Here is a 16,802-nt window from a genome sequence, read left to right as displayed (position 1 = left end):
ATTAAATGATAGCGTTTATTCTTGTTGATTTTTAAAATGTTACCGCACGGCTATTGTGATTTTTCATCTGAGCACTAATAAATACGTACTTTTATATTAGATAATATTTTGGCACACGGTAGCATAGGTCTTTTATTTAAAATTAAAAGCCTAAATTTGTTTCTTTCAATCAGCCCATTACTTTTAATTCATCAACCCAATTAACCACCATATTTTCGGATTAGCCCATTATCACTTAAATAATTACCAGCCCACATTTAATACCCAGCCCATACCCGCGACCCGACCCAATTCCTTTATTCATGTCAATGAACCACTAGGGTTCCTCATTTTCCCTTCAGCGCCGCCCCTCCCCTGTCCTCTCTCATCTCTCTCTTCCTTTCCTCTCTTTCCCCTTCAATGAAAACAGCAAAAGCTCAGAATCCTTTCGTTCCTAACGTAGTTACGCATGGCCATTTCGGGGAAAGGGAATTAATACCCGTCCTTTCCCCGTCGATTTTCAACCATTGAAGGTTTGTCCTCTTCCTTCCCCTCTGCTTTGATCTGAAATGATCTTAATGGGTTTCGTCTCTTTGTGAGGGGCAAATCTCTTTCGATCAGTCTCTTTTTCATTTTTCGGGTACAATTCTTAATGGTTTTTGTCTATTTACTTTCTTTTTCTGATCGAGTGGTTGGGAACACATACCTAAATCCGAACGTTTGAACCTTAACATCCCGCCCAACCCTAGAAACTCCCTATAAATATTCGCTTCTTAATCTGAAAGAAGGAGGTTTTTTTAGTCTTTAAATTCCCTCAAAATATTGAAGTTTTCTTTAAAAGACAAAAAAACCCCCCTAAAAAAAAATTTGAAGTTGAAATTGTGCCAATAAATTCCTAAAAAATAATAAAATAGGAATCACCAATATGTTATACTCTAATTTTGACCCTTAAAAAATGGGGTATATACAAACTTGGCGACTTGACCTGGGAAATTAGGTTCTACCCATAACAGACTCAGGTTAATAAATAATTTGTAGAAAGTTTTGTTTGCGGTATTTTGCCTTTATTATTGTTTTCCTTATATACTTTAAGTGTTTTGTTGTTTTATTCATTATGTGATTTTTCTATGTAATTTATCGCTTTCAACTGGCATTCCGTTCATATCTCTTCCACTCCTGGAAAATTCACACATATTCACACACTTAAAGCGGTTTCGCATCGCGCACTACTAAATTACCCCTTTAGTTGGATTGATCCGTGGATTTAGTCGATCGGCGGTGCGATGTGACCACGGACTTTCCACTCCCAGGTTCGTCCACTGGGGAACCTCGCGTCGTAGAACCAACTCTTAGTCAACCTAGCGTAGAGCGAAACCAAAACCTTGTAAGGATACGCATCATTTTAAGCGCAGGAAGTTTTAATACCCTTCGTGTATTAAGTTCATTAGTCAACCTTACTAAATGTCCAAATGAGTCTATGACTCACAAGCTGACACTCTTCACCATGTATGTGCATTATTTGAAGGACAAATGTGTCGAACATGTGGACTAAGATACTCATAGATAATATTTAGAAAAGCCGACCTTTGTTGCGTGATTGTCGTGGAACATCCAATTGTCGGAGGTTTGAAGACAACCAAAAGAAATTAGTGGAGATCAAGTAGTAGATATCTTAGATTAACTTTGAATTGTATTATTATTAACTGGCATGTAATAAATTTTTATTATTCTTGTAAATTAGTTTTAGGAAGAGTTATGGAATGATACATAAAAGACATGTTTGTCCTTCAAATATTCGTTAGGCCTACCTGCGGCATAAAGAGGTCCTTGCATTATAGAACGCGATGTATTATGTGCAATAATGTGTTTATGTGCAATAATATGTCCTTACCGTATACTGACTCGTTTTCTTTTTTTTCTTATTTTTATCTTTTTCTTTTAAACTTATTTTCAAAATAAAAAGGTTGACTTGTGCTAAAGGGAATCGGCGGAGCATCCATATTTCACACGGCCTAAAGCGAAGAAATCGTACTCGACCATCATTAATCACCCGGTTAACCAAAAAAGACTCGGTTTCTAAAATGGAGCAAAGTTTGATCAATGCAACCACTTCATCCGAGCCATCTCTTAGTCTACCTATCACAAGTGATCCCACATCCTCTAATGAACCAAAACACATTTGGAAGTCATTCTCGTGCGGAGCAACGAGTTGCTCGAACTAAGTCACATCTACCGCAAAAATCGGTCATTTTCTCAAACTCCGCCACATATGACTCCATCTCGGGGGTTCGTCGACTTTGCTCCATGCCACCTCCATTCCCAAACTTAGACGAACTTAACCAAGCGAACTATTTTACCACTTCTCAACCGGCTACTTCGAACCTCTCTCGCCACCTAGTCACTCAAAATGCTCCTCTCGTGTTTACACTACTTCTTCAAAGACTCGGTACATACCGCCGGCACCTCATCAAGTTCCGCCGGTATATACTTATGCCACGACCCGTCATCGACACAAACCCAAGGGCTATGTCACGCATGTTGATCATTATGTAGAAGTCGAAGGAGACAAGGGCGGAGTTAATGATGAAATGATAAATAGAAAGCTCAAAAGTTTGGAGGAGGCTATGAGAAGTGCGTGGACTCGGTAGTAACCAAAGCGTGAGATATGAAGAATTGTGTGCATTTCACCGAGGTAGAATTGCCACCGAGTTACAAGATTCCAAAATTTGAAGTTTGATGGGTCGGGAAATCCTTTCTTCCATTTGAAAGTCTATTGCGAAAAGTTGATCGGGCGTAGGGAAAAATGAAGGGATAAGAGTCAAACTATTTAATCGAGTTTAAGGGAAAGCTTTGGAATGGTATTCCAAGCAAGATACACAACCAAATGGCGTACTTGGGATGACTTGGCAAATGCTTTTGTGGATCATTACAAGTTTCGTGTCGAGATCGCTCCCGACGGAATCTCAATTACAAAATTAAAGAAGAAGTCAGTAGAATCATTCTGAGAATATGATATACGGTGGAGGGAAGAAGCATCCAGGGTACACCCTCCGATGGAGGAAGCAGAAATGGTTACTTTCTTTATTCAGGCACTAGAACCGGAGTACTATGAACGTTTGGTGACAATGGGTGGAAAAACTTTTGCAGAAGTGATCAAAGCGGGGGACATGATCGAAGATGGCATTAAGAAACCGAGAATAACAAGTCTAGCGGCATTGCGGGTCTGCTAGTAAGGCCGTACAACCGGCGCTCTCGGAAATGGAAAGAAAAAAGAAAGAAGCGACAATGTAATGGCTCTAGGAAACACCTCATACCACCATCAACAACCCCCACGATACCAGCCTAACGCTCCCCACCCACAATATTGTCAATATTCATCGCATCCATACAACCAAGTTTTGTCATCTTACCAACCTCAATCACCACAAATTTCCTGCCCAAATACCACACACAACCAACATACCGACTCTCCACGACCGCAACATACCAAGCTCCACCATCACAATCTCATCATCCAAACAATGCATCCGCACCTCGCCCAAATAGACCTTTCCGTAATTTTACACACACTGTGAGAGCCGTTAAGCGTTGTTTTTGAAAGCGCAAGCTTCTGTGCTTATTATATCCGTGGAAGGTAGAATTCCGGATCACCGCCAGAAGTTTTGATCTGCTAAAACGTGTGCATATCGTTCGGGGTAAAAGGCCATGCTGCGATCGTTGTTACGCATTGAAACATAAGGTTGAAGATCTTATTGAAGCAAAACAGATCATGGTCAAACAACCGGCACTGTAAACGTGGATAACAACACTCCCGACACGTGAGGAACTCGATAAATATGATTGGTATAGGTGAAAATGATGATGACCCTACTAAATTTATAGTGCTGTGAATAGCGTGGAAGATCACGATCTTATAGCCGTTGCTTCTCCGGCTATAGTGGTAGAGGTTGTGTGCTGTCGAGATATTAGAACCATCAACACGCGGGGGATAGCTCAAACCAAATCAGATTGCCGGTACTTAATACCAAAGCCGTACCATGGAATTATCAACAAGTACATGATGGAATGTCGAGGAAAGAAACGATCGACAAGATTAAGACGTCGGGAATGACAAGGTCGGAAGGTGTTATACCCGGAAGAGCTAGCTAGGTTGAGGCGAACTAAAGAAAGTGATTCGCCTCCAAAGGGCTGTGACGGAAGCCGAGGCCGAAGAATTTTGAGGAAGATTAAGGCCGATGAATACTCGATTGTGGATCGGTTGAAAAGACTAATGCCCGATTCCTATCCTTTCTTTGCTTTTGAGTTCGGATGTACACGAAATGCGCTCTTGAAGATTTTAAGTGAAGCATGTGTGGATCAAACAACTAGTGAGACATTCGGCATTCGGAATGATTGGGCACGTGCTTGACGATCATCGAATCGACCTTCGATAATGATGACCGCCTCCGGCAGGGATGTAGTCACAACAAAGCACTCCATATAACCGTTAAATGTCGTAATATGTTTGTGTCTAAAGTGTTGATTGATGGAGGCTACGGGCTTAACATTTGCCCGCTAGCGAGTACGAAGAAGATCGGATATAATACTAGCGAGCTTAAAACAAGTGATATGAATATTCGAGCATTTGATGGGGGCTCAAAGGCGTCTATTGGAAGTAAATAGAGGTTAAACGTGCCGATTGGACTGTTGAGTTCATTATGGATTTTACATACTTGATATCCACGACATACAACATGTTGTTAGGAAGGTTGGATAAATGCAGGCAGGCTTGTGCCATCTACTTTGCATCAAACTGTTAAATTTGAGTGGAATCAACAACAAATATGTGTACAAGGAGAATGTGACACGTCCATCTATCGAGAGCAATCTATCCCATTCATTGAGGCAATGTAGGAGGGTTTGATGGAACAACTTACCATGCGTGGGAGGTTGTGAATGTCACTAGAGTGGGTGACGGAGTCAAATTCAAGAATCGAAAATGTCATGCGCCGCAATCATGGTTGCAAAGGAAATCTTTGAAAAAATGGTACCAACCCGGATTTGGGTTAGGGAAGGCATTAAATGGGCGGGTTGAGCTCGTAGTCCCCCCTCCACGCACAACGGTTTACACATTTGGTTTGGGATATGAACCAATCGAGGAAGAAGTGAAGAAGGCACGAAAGAATAAAGGGAAAGGCGATTTTCTCGAAACCCATTACGATATTGATCAAACTTTCTCAAAACTTGCCGTCTCAAAACTTGATTAGTGTTGAAGTTGCCTATGATGATATTGTGGAAGGGATCAAGAATTTGTTCGTGGAAGATGAAGATGATCATCTTGTGGTAATTGAAGACATTCGAAACACCGACCTTACGAGGTCGCCGAACCAGACTCCGGTTGAAGAATTGGATTTGCGTCTCGACCCGGTCACGGAGTTTGATGGCTTTAAGTTTAGATTTTCTTTTGTATTAGGCCGGAGGCAAAATTTGGAACCTTTTTGTTTTTGTCGCGTCGCCTCTATGTTTTGTAACGGCCTTTCTAAATTAAGATTTTGTCATTTGTTGTAATGAACTACGTTTGACCGACTTCCTTTTGGATACGTAGGCGACCCGTATCGGAGTTCGGTCACTCTTTTCAAAAAATTTCGTATCTTTGTTTTGTAGGTTTGAACTACGTGTGGCACGATTTCCTTGTGGATACGTAGGCAACCCACGTCGAGTTCGGCCCTCCTTTTATTAAAAAAAAAAGTTCTTATTTTACTCACGAACCACGTACGCCCGATTCCTTTGGGATACGTAGGCAACCCGAGGCGGGTTCGGCCCTTCTATTTTAAAATTTCAAAGTCTTGGTTTCATCCGATAATTTTCGTCCCTATGAGATACATACGAGATTTTGTGTAAAGTTTTGGTCTTCCCATTGTTTAAATTTATGTGTCGTAGTATCTTGAAATCGGGGGACAAATTTTGAAATCAGTCAAATCGCTTTCAATTTTTTTTTTTTTTTTCGTTATAACTTCTCACTTTTCGATTGTTTAGAACCAAGCGCCTCCAGGACTAGAAACTGGGACAATTTTTTAGAGGTAGCACAAAAGTGGTCTTAAATGTTCAGAAGTTTTAAATAAAGTTTTGTCCATGTCTTTTTCAAAATGTCGCTTAGTTTGAATTTCAGTCTTCATAATCATTTTGTCTATTAAAGCCACGAAGTATCCCCTTTCGAAACCATCCAAAGCTCATTACTTTTAATTTTCTTTATTACTTATTACTGAAACTCCTTGGCCAAGCAAAATATATGGTGGGGCCTCGAAGAATGTGGACGCGATCGAGACAAGAATCAATTCAAGGACCAAGTTCCCGATATGCACAAGTCAACCAATTTTCTTTTAAAACTCACAATTTTTCTTTGATGAGACGAAGTTTCAATTAACATGTGGGGCATATTTGAATTCCCTTCAAATTTTAATTATGGACGTGGACAAAGAGTTAGCTTTCTACAAAAGGCAAATATTCTTCAATGTGGATGTAAATTTGGCTTGCGCTATTGATGCTGGATGTTGTTCTACTCTTCATGGAATTTTTGATCACAAATAAAGGACACGAATCTATCTTCTCAACCAAGGATTTGCAGCATAAATTCTTTCAAACCCGAAATTATTTTCATATTCTTACCACTAACGAATGTTTTTGGCTGTGGCATTCATTAATGGACTATGGCACATAATCGTGGATTTAACTTTCTTCAAAGGATACTGACATGGTCATTTGTTATTGGTTTAAATTTCTTAATTTTGTCATCACTTTGTATATATTTATTTATTTCTAAGTCGCTAACAAGTTCTTTTTTAATGTGGTATTTAATGAGATGGCGGGGATCGAAATCTCGCATCATATGTCAAATCGTAGCGACAATTGTGGATTTAACTTCCGTCATAGCGAGACATGGATTAGGAGGTGGAATTATATCTCTTCACAATTGGTTTTATGGATGTGGACATAAATGCGGATATACATTTCCACATTACAACTTGTGAGAGAGGACGTGGATTCATATTTTAATATCGTAGATCGTGTGGTGTGGATGTATTTTACGTTCATAGATGGATGTGGACATGGACGTGGACTTATCTTTTGCATTATAAATTCTGTGAAAGTGGACGTGGATTTACATTTTCGCATGAATGACTTCGTGGATGTAGACGTGAAAATGGATTTATCTTTGGCATTATGAACATTGTGGACGTGAAAGTTGATTTATCTTTCTTGCATTATACGATTTTTGAGAATGGACGGAATTTATAGTTTCACACTTTAGATTTTGTGGATGTGGACGTGGAAGTGGATTTATATTTCAATATCGTGGATTGTGTGGATGTGGATTTATTTTTCTGCGTTGTGGACATTGTGGACGTGGAAGTGGATTTATCTTTTTACATTATAAGCATTGTGGACGTGGACGTGGACGTGGACGTGGATTTACTTTTCTTGCATTATAAATTTTGTAAAAGTAGACGTGGATTTATCATTTTCGCCGATGACCTCGTGGATGTGGACATGGAAGTGCGATTTATATTTTACATTATAAATTTTGTGGAAGTGGATGTGGATTTATATTTTTTGTACCTGGGAAGTGGATGTGGATTTATATTTTTTGTCACGGAAGGATGTGGATTTACATTTTGTACCGTGGAAGTGGATGTGGATTTATATTTTTGTACGGTGGAAGTGGATGTGAATTTATATTTTTGTGCGAGTAGAGTAGATGTGGATTTACATTTTTGTACGTGGAAGTGGATGTGGTTTTATATTTTTGTACGGTGGATAGTGGATGTGGATTTATATTTTTGTACTGTAGAAGTGGATATGGATTTATATTTCTGTACCGTGGAAGTGGATGTGGATTTATATTTTTTGCACTGTGGAAGTGGACGTGGATTTATTTTTCTGCACTGTGGAAGTGGATGTGGATTTACATTTTTGTACCGTGGAAGTGGACGTGGATTTATATTTTTGTACGGTGGAAGTGGATGTGGATTTATATTTTTCGCACGTGGAAGTAGATGTGGATTTATATTTTTCGTGCTAATTTGTCGATGTGGATTTATATTTTGTCTTTGTTAGCCGGACGTGGATCTTTATTTTTTACCGTGTCACGGACGATGAAGTGGATTTATCTTTTTCGCCCTTAAAGAGTTGTGGAAGTGGATGTAGATTTATATTTTTGTACGTCAGGATATGTGATGTGGACGTGAATTTATATTTCTACATTATAAAGTTCATAAAGTGATTTTAGATTTTATATTTACGCATGAGTGGATTTTGTGTATGAGGACATGAATTCATTTTTTTCTACATCATGAGTTTTGTAATGTGGGCATGGATTTCGTGGATAAGGACGTGGATTTATACTTACGCACAAAGGGATTTTTGTACATAAGGGTTTGAATATGGTCATAAATTCGCTCCCTTTAAAATGTAGTGTCATCATGGTTTTAGCTCTCTTCAAAAAACAGAGACGTGGATGTGGATCTACTGCCGTTAATGTAAAATGTGGATGTCGAGTTAATTTCTTCTTCAAATGGAAGCCATAATTCAATACATCTCCAAAGTACGATGTGGATTCAACGAAATACATGGGTTATAAGTATAACCTTCCTCAACCCTATCTTATTTACATATATTTCTTTATCACTAACGAATGTTTTTAGCTTGTGGCTATTTGAAAATAACAATATTAAGGTTGGCATCACACATCAACTCGTGGAACTATCTCTTCGATAGCCGGGGCAATACGTTGGGAAGGATAACGGCACTTTCCCGACACGAGTCAAGGATCTCTTCTTTAATATGCCTTAAATCCCAAATATTCTACTTCATTCCAAGTTAATTCAATTTTCGATTTCTTTAGCTCTATCTCATAATACCCAAATACGTCATCATAATTCGACAACGGGACAATTTTCTTCACCCTTAATCCTCCAAAATCCTTTAGCGTGACAAAATAGGCTGCGAGTAACGTCTTTGCCCGAAAATTCTTTCATCATTAGGGCAAAAAGAGGGACAAGTTGTTGACACCCAATTTTGTCCCGACTTCCCTAAATATTTATTTACATTTCTAGTATTTTTGACATTTTAAAAATTAATTATATTTTACTATAATCATTAAATTTTATTAATATCAGCGTTTTAGTAATCCATTATCATTATTATTATTATTATTATTATTATTATTATTATTATTATTATTATTATTATTATTATTATTATTATTACTACTACCAGTATCAGTATAATTCGCATTTTTATCATTTCAGCATTTTTTCCAGATTATGCACGCACATCGCATTTATCTTCGCGTAATTAAATGATAGCGTTTTTATTTACCTGATTTTTAAAATGTTAGCACGGCCATTGTGATTTTTCATGCGAGCACTAATAAATACGTACTTTTTATATTAGATAATATTTTGGCACACGGTAGCATAGGTCTTTTATTTAAAATTAAAAGCCTAAATTTGTTTCTTCAATCGGCCCATTACTTTTAATTCATCCCAATTAACCACCATATTTTCGAGATTAGCCCATTATCACTTAAATAATTACTGACCCACATTTAATACCCGACCTATACCCGCGACCCGACCCAATTCCTTTATTCATGCAACGAACCACTAGGGTTCCTCATTTTCCCTTCGCCGCCGCCCCGCCCCCCCGTCCTCTCTCATCTCTCTTCCTTTCCTCTCTTTCCTTCAATGAAAACAAGAAAGCTCGTAATCCTTTCTGTTCCTAACAAAGGCTATGCATGGCCATTTTCGGGGGAGCGGAATCATCACCCGTCCTTTCCCCGTCGATTTTCAACCATTGAAGGTTTGTCCTCTTCCTTCCCCCTCTCGCTTTGATCCGAAATAGATCTTAATGGGTTTCTTGGGCTCTTCGCGAGGGGCAAATCTCTTTCGATCGATCTCTTTTTCATTTTTCGGCACAATTTCAATGGTTTTTGTCCTATTTACTTTTTTTCGATCGAGTGGTTGGGAACACATACCTAAATCCGAACGTTTGAACCCAACATCCCGCCCAAATTTTGAATAATAATAAACCTAGAAACTCCCTATAAATATTCGCTTCTTAATCTGAAAGAAGGAGGTTTTTTTTTGGTCACGGAAATTCCCTCAAAATATTGAAGTTTTCTTTAGCAGCACAAAAACCCCCCTAAAAAAAAATTTGAAGTTGGCCAGCCGCCAATAAATCCCTAAAAATAATAAAATAGGAATCACCAATATGTTATACTCTAATTTTGACCCGGTTAAAATGGGGTATAACAATAATTATGACTAATTTAATTATCAAGTATTTATATATATTTTGTGAATCTCTTAATACATATGAAATTTAAATAAAAGCTATTGAATTCACGTCAATATCTACCCCGTCTCCCTCATTCTAACCTAAAGAAGAATTATGAGCAGCTCAAGGAAGTTGGTTGCCCTAAACTCAATATATAAAAAGATCCTCAAACTTGTTTTGTAAAATTAATACAATAATATCACACAAAATTAACCTTAGGGCTTTCAGCTAGTGGCAAGAAGGCACTGTGTGACGTATGGTCTAGATGCACATCATGGTTTCGATCTCCAACAAACGAAATCATGGTATTACATGGAGAAGAATAAATAGGATAGATGAGTTTATTATTCACCAAGTTTTAATTTCAAACTCCAACAAACGAAGTCATGATATTATGTGGAGAAGAATAAATAGGATAGATGGATTTATTATTCACCAAATTCCAAACCTTGCGTCAGTTATTCTTGAAAATCTCTCGATTAAAAAAAGATAAAGATACAAAAGGACTTGTTTTTTTATGTATCAATCAAACATGAAAAATTAAATAGCTAATTCAAACAAATCAAATTGAAATTTAAAAAGTAAAGTAAACAAAATCTTGAAATAGAAATTAATGTATGAATTAAAAACTGATACAACATACTGTTGGCTCTCTCCCCATATTGATTATATGGAAAAGAATAAATAGGATAGATGGATTTATTATTCACCAAATTCCAAACCTTGCGTCAGTTATTCTTGAAAATCTCTCGATTAAAAAAAGATAAAATAACCCAAAAGCACTTGTTTTTTTAAACTATCAATCAAATTTTTATTTTTTGTTTGCTAGAAAAATTAAATAGTTTAATTCAAAAAAATCAAAGATTTGGGTTGAAATTTAAAAAATTATTTGAAACAAAATCTTGTAATGCCACGTCTACTCGTTAGACATAAGAAACTAATGTATGAATTAAAAACTAGAGATACAACTATTTTTTAAAAGCTTGAGGTGTTGGCTCTCTTTCCATATTAAAAATATAGTTGTGACACACTGACTTGTAAGGGGGAGAAAGAGAAACAGCTGCAACTTGCCACAACCCTTGCTTTGATACTTGAGTTGGCCCCTATTGCATCGAAAACCCCACAAATCTCAACAGCCTCTTCTCTCTCTCTCTCTCTCTCTCTTATGAGTTATTATGAGAGCTTCTCTCTCACTTTCAACCTGTAACTGCTCAAGTTCCACAGAGAGAGAAAATAGTGACTAACTAAATGAGCAGTAGAATAATACTAGTAGTAGTGTATGTGAGTAATGAAAGCAAGTGAGTGAGATCCAGCCCTCTCTCGTGATCTCATCTATAATGGACTCAACCTAAGCCCCTATTCTCCCCCTTTTACGCCTCGGTTACTCCAACCCTCCTCACTATTCTACTCTTTCTTTTCTCCTTTTCACAAACCCATTCTCTCCTTCTTCGCCATTTTTGCCATTGGTTTTTCGAATTCAACTGTTGTTCCTATTTCTCCACATTTTAATTTTATGAGATTGATCTGAAGCCTAGCATTTGCATTTGCTTTTGCTTGTTTTGGTTTCAGATTTAAATCTGTCTTCAATGCTGTTTTTTTGAATTCTAAGTTGTATTAATGCCACGGATTTTTAGGTTAAGTTAATGTCTAGTATATACCATTAGGCCTCTGCTGCACCCTGTTTGGCACGGGCTTGTCTTCTACTCTGTTTTGCTGGAAAAAACTTTATCATAGGTAAAATTTCTATCGTTGCTCAAGTGCTCAGTTCTAATTGCTTAACTCTTAATTATGTGACAGTAACTTCAATTTTGTCATTCAATTTTCCAATAGGATATTTCTTCTCAGTGAGAATCTTGCTCGGAGATTAAGGCTATAAATTCAAGAATGTTGACTTGTATAGCATGTTCAAAGCAACTCAACACTGGATCTCTTCATGAACCACCAGAGGAAGATGATACAGCTGCAACACCAAGCACAAAACAAGCCATTAAAGCCCTTACTGCTCAGGTTCACTCTCCCGATTCTCTTTTTATCAACGAAAAAATAAAGAACTAATGGTCAAAAACACACCCGAACTATCAACTTTTTTGCGAGTTTCACAACTCAACTATCAGATATTCCTTTTCTTACCTGAACACATCTCGAATCTGATTAGACCAACTATCACCATCTACTCAATTAGGTGTGTCTTAATATATAAATGGTGATAGTTCAGGATTCGCAAAAAAAAGTGATTAGTTCAAATGTGTTTTTGAACATAATCCCAAAAATAAACTTAAATAAGCTGCAAAAGATGTTATTAAATCCAAAACCTTGTTTATTTTTCAGATCAAGGATATGGCCACTAAAGCATCAGGAGCATACAAGAACTGCAAACCATGTTCAGGTGGTTCAAATCACAACAACCAGAAACCTAACTATGCTGATTCTGAAACTGGGTCTGTATCCGAAAGATTTCATTACTCATATAAAAGGACTGGGAGTTCAAATTCAACACCAAGGAAAATGAAAGGGAGATTGAAAGTGTTGTCTAGTGGCGAAAGTACGCCGGTATCGGTTAGTGGCCGGAGTGAATCGGTTGTTGGTATGGAAGATGATGATGAGATTAAAGAATGGGTTGCTCAAGTGGAACCTGGTGTTTTAATTACGTTTGTTTCTTTACCTGAAGGTGGAAATGATCTGAAACGGATTAGATTCAGGTATAACATCTTTGCCATTTGGGTTCTCTTTTTCTCTCCTTTGATTTGATCTGTTCTTTGAAAGTTCTTGTTTGTTTGCGAGTGGTTACTGTTACTTAAGATTTTTAAATCATGTAATTTTAATTTAAATTAAAAAGGGGACAATGTACCAAAATGCTTTTTAATTTTGGGATTTTAAATATGTGGAAAGTTTGGAGTTAAGAGTTGCCGATTTTTTTTTATTTTTTTTTAAACAGGCTAAAATGAAAAGTAAGACAAATTAATTTAAACGGATTGAGTACAATTTTTCCTGCTTTTTTTTTTTTTTTATGTGTGGCGCCGAATGACCTTTTGATGGGTCATTTTCTAGATGTGTTTTTAATTGTCTTATTTAAGTGCAACATAATTGGATCATATGCATCTAGTAGTTTCCTGTTCTAGTACTGGTGGGGTAACGGGGTGTCCCTCTTACATAGCAAATTATTGAAGACTTGTACATATAACAGTGTAGAGAGAACCAGTTGTCCATTCCACATGGCTGCTCAGCAGTCACTTGTTCTAAAATCTAATACTGATGATCTTAATGAAAGCCATCATCTGACATTGACAGGAAAACACTCCTGGACATTTTTACCATATCAAATTCCTGCTGTATCATTTCTATTATGCATGTGTGTTTAATGCTGCTGTGAAAAAAAATGAACTAGTGGTTCTTGTGATAGATAACATGTGTTCTTTTCGTGTTTCTTTTCTTCTCAACTAAATGCTAAGCTATCATAGCCCTTTACCTTTCATACTAGGATTTTTCTGTTTGAATATTTTCTTTATTGACTTATCTGGATTGAAAGAAAGAAAAGGAATCCCATCTTTCTCTTCTTATTTTTGAATTTTGTCCATTTGTCAAAATTTCAGCTAAGACCAACGCCCCATTAATTATGAGCATGAATTTTCTTATTGTTTGTCACTATTTTAGTCCATTAATAAGTGAACTTTTAGATCTCAGTGGGAAAGCAAATAACATATAAGAAATTAATTTCGTTCTGTTTGGACATACATGGATTCATAGCTTTATCAGGGCATAACATCAACGAAAACATTTCTGTTTTTGTTCTCATTTTTGCTACCAATTTTGTTAATACAGAAAAGTATAACGTGAAAACGATAACGTCTTTTTCTCCTTTCTAGGTCGAATTGCAATTCGTGAGTATGTCGGTGTGGTTTTTCACTTTCTTCTTCTTCTTCGCAGAATGCTTCTATTTCTACCTGTAATTATAGAAAGTTAACTAATTAGCTTCTGCTTATTGCAAGAGCTGCAACTGAAAAATTGTGTCTAACAAAATTGGTTGTGATGAATTAAAAGCACTGTGGTGAACAAAAAAAATAATTAAAAGCATTGTGATCTTGCTCCACGCGTCCCAGCATTATTTGCTAACTCTGCTATAGCTTCAACATTAGAATCAATGCTACTCAGAGTTTTGGAATCTTCAATTGGAAAATCAGCTCAGTGAGATATTTCTTTGGTTCAGAATGAAACTTGATTGAAGTTGCAGACATGATTAGTTGTCTTTTTGAGCTGTCAACTCCCTTATGTCACTACTTTACTGATGACAGTCATTAGCGGAAGGAAGAAAGCAGTGATGTAACACTTTGCCTTTTCTATCGAACTGTAATAGTCTCAGCTTTCTCTTGAGCATGTTTTGTATGCATGGGTGACTGATCTTTTATGATTGAATACATCTTCCACCCTCCCACCCATCTTGGCCATAGTTGGTAAACTTGTTGAGAGTTTTAAAATGTTACTGATGTTTTTGTCAGCCGTGAGCTGTTTAACAAGTGGCAAGCTCAACGTTGGTGGGCTGAGAATTATGACAAGGTCATGGAACTATACAACGTCCGTAGGTTCAATCGACAAGCAGTACCATTGCCAATCCCTCCAAGGTCTGAAGATGAGGTGAGCCTTGTGGTTTAGTGGCAAAATGTCGCGACCAATCCTATTAAATTGCTTGAAGCAGCACTCTTGCCTTCTTGCTCTTTTGTATTGTAAGTACATGCATGTGTGTATGTTTCTTAATCATTATGTGTACTCTTTTTGTTTCAGAACTCAAAACTTGAATACGCTGAGAGTAGTCCTGTAACGCCTCCACTAGCCAAAGAACGTCTCCCTAGTCACTTTCATCGTTCAACAGGGGCAGGCCAGTTGTCGTCAGGCTCTCTTGAAAGAGATCCATCTTATTACGATGCAGGTGGTCTCACTTCAACCCCTAAGCTCTCCAGCATCAGTGCGACAAAAAGTGAGAGACCATCAATGGATGCTTCTGCACGGACTAGTTCTTCAAGGGAGGCTGATCGCTCAGGAGAACTGTCGGTTAGCAATGCCAGCGATGTTGAAACTGAATGGGTTGAAGAAGACGAGCCTGGAGTCTATATCACGATTCGAGCATTGCCTGGTGGTACTCGAGAGCTTAGAAGAGTCCGGTTCAGGTTAGTAATTCTTTTATGCATGTCTCAGCTCCTATGTTATAACAGGACAATATCAGAAGAATTTAATCTGTCTTTATAAAACCATCTTGCCTTTTGCTGGCTTCTAAAACTTATTCTGGAATTCTACAACAAACCTCTTGTTCCTTCATCATATTCTCAAACTGATTAAAATGGACATGGATATACTTATGTAAGAATGGAAGAAAAGAATCCATGGTGTAGAATGAACAAGTGAAAGATTATTACTATTAAATAAATCTGAATATAACGTGGTCACTGAGTTGAACCTCCAGTTAGTTGGCCAGGATGAATAGGAAAGTGAAAGCAGTACTTGACCAACCAGTCCCTCTTTCTTCTGCATCTCCCTCTTCTCTTGTGTGGATGAGTTCTTCTCTAGTGAATGGCGGTGGGGATAGAGGGTCATGAATTGTTAATGTCATCCTATCTACCGAATCATTTAGTCTCAATACAAGAATGATATTTGTGTCTCATTGTTCTTTTACTGAAAACAATCTGATGGTTGAAATATGGTGGATTTGTTTTCATACCAGTACTAGTATATCCAGGGTTGACATTCATCTGAATATTTAAATGGGGGCGTTGCTTTTAATTGAATCCTTTTGAACTAGGGAGTCATTCCTCTTCTACATTAACCTGTAAATCTGGTTACTGCTCCAATGATCCGTGAAAATGAATCTTCATGATCCATTAGAAAATTGGAAACATACTTCTGAAAACACCTTAATGAAAGAAAGCTCAGCAGTAAAATCTTGTTTATAGTTGCATGTCACGATTGATAGATTAATTTACACTCTACTCGCTTTTCTAATATGAAATGAATTTTTTTATGCAGTCGTGAGAAATTTGGAGAAATGCATGCCAGGTTGTGGTGGGAAGAGAACAGAGCCAGGATCCAAGAACAGTACTTATGATTTAGGACATAGCCAGGATCCAAGAACAGTACTTATGATTTAGGACATAGTTTGGGGTTCTTTAATTTAAATTCATCCATAATTGGTATCTCAGTGCTCCTTTATTTGGCATCAATCCAAGTTCTACCCTTTGTTCTCTGTCTCTTAAACTAGTTCGTAGGATTTTTCTGGCGATTAAAAAGTTTCGAAACGAGGAGGTTTATTTGAGGGGTGTAATGATGTGTAGTGATTGTTAATGAAGAAATATAGACAACTATTGCGAATCAGATGAAACGTAGCTCGTGTTAATATATCTAGCTACTTTGCCATGATTTATCAGACTGCATTTTCTTGTTTGTTTTGATTGAGATGGATTACAAGGATAATAGTACCCACAGGCCACAACCAACACGTTTGGGACTGGTTATTTTTCCTA

The 16,802-nt window shown here is 37.4% G+C and overlaps 1 protein-coding gene across 1 annotated transcript; it reads left to right on the top strand.

Moving 5' to 3' along the window:
* The first annotated feature begins 12,087 nt into the window (after window positions 1-12,087).
* LOC132052187 (protein Brevis radix-like 2) lies at window positions 12,088-16,802 on the top strand. Its single transcript, XM_059443582.1, has 5 exons — window positions 12,088-12,303; window positions 12,625-12,995; window positions 14,790-14,925; window positions 15,073-15,455; window positions 16,309-16,802. The coding sequence occupies exons 1-5, from the start codon at window positions 12,181-12,183 to the stop codon at window positions 16,385-16,387; spliced, it is 1,092 nt and encodes a 363-aa protein (XP_059299565.1). The 5' UTR covers window positions 12,088-12,180; the 3' UTR covers window positions 16,388-16,802.

The sequence above is a fragment of the Lycium ferocissimum genome, chromosome 4, assembly GCF_029784015.1.
Source record: "Lycium ferocissimum isolate CSIRO_LF1 chromosome 4, AGI_CSIRO_Lferr_CH_V1, whole genome shotgun sequence".
Classification (NCBI taxonomy): domain Eukaryota; kingdom Viridiplantae; phylum Streptophyta; class Magnoliopsida; order Solanales; family Solanaceae; genus Lycium; species Lycium ferocissimum.
This window is presented reverse-complemented; position numbering and strand designations above follow the sequence as displayed.

What these genes read in the sequence shown, in the direction of transcription:
- LOC132052187 (XM_059443582.1), top strand. Translation starts at nt 12,181, where the DNA reads ATGTTGACTTGTATAGCATGTTCAAAGCAACTCAACACTGGATCTCTT. An exon ending in CTCCAAGGTCTGAAGATGAG is followed by an intron (nt 14,926 to 15,072) that starts GTGAGCCTTGTG and finishes TTTTTGTTTCAG; the next exon opens with AACTCAAAACTTGAATACGC. An exon ending in CTTAGAAGAGTCCGGTTCAG is followed by an intron (nt 15,456 to 16,308) that starts GTTAGTAATTCT and finishes TTTTTTATGCAG; the next exon opens with TCGTGAGAAATTTGGAGAAA.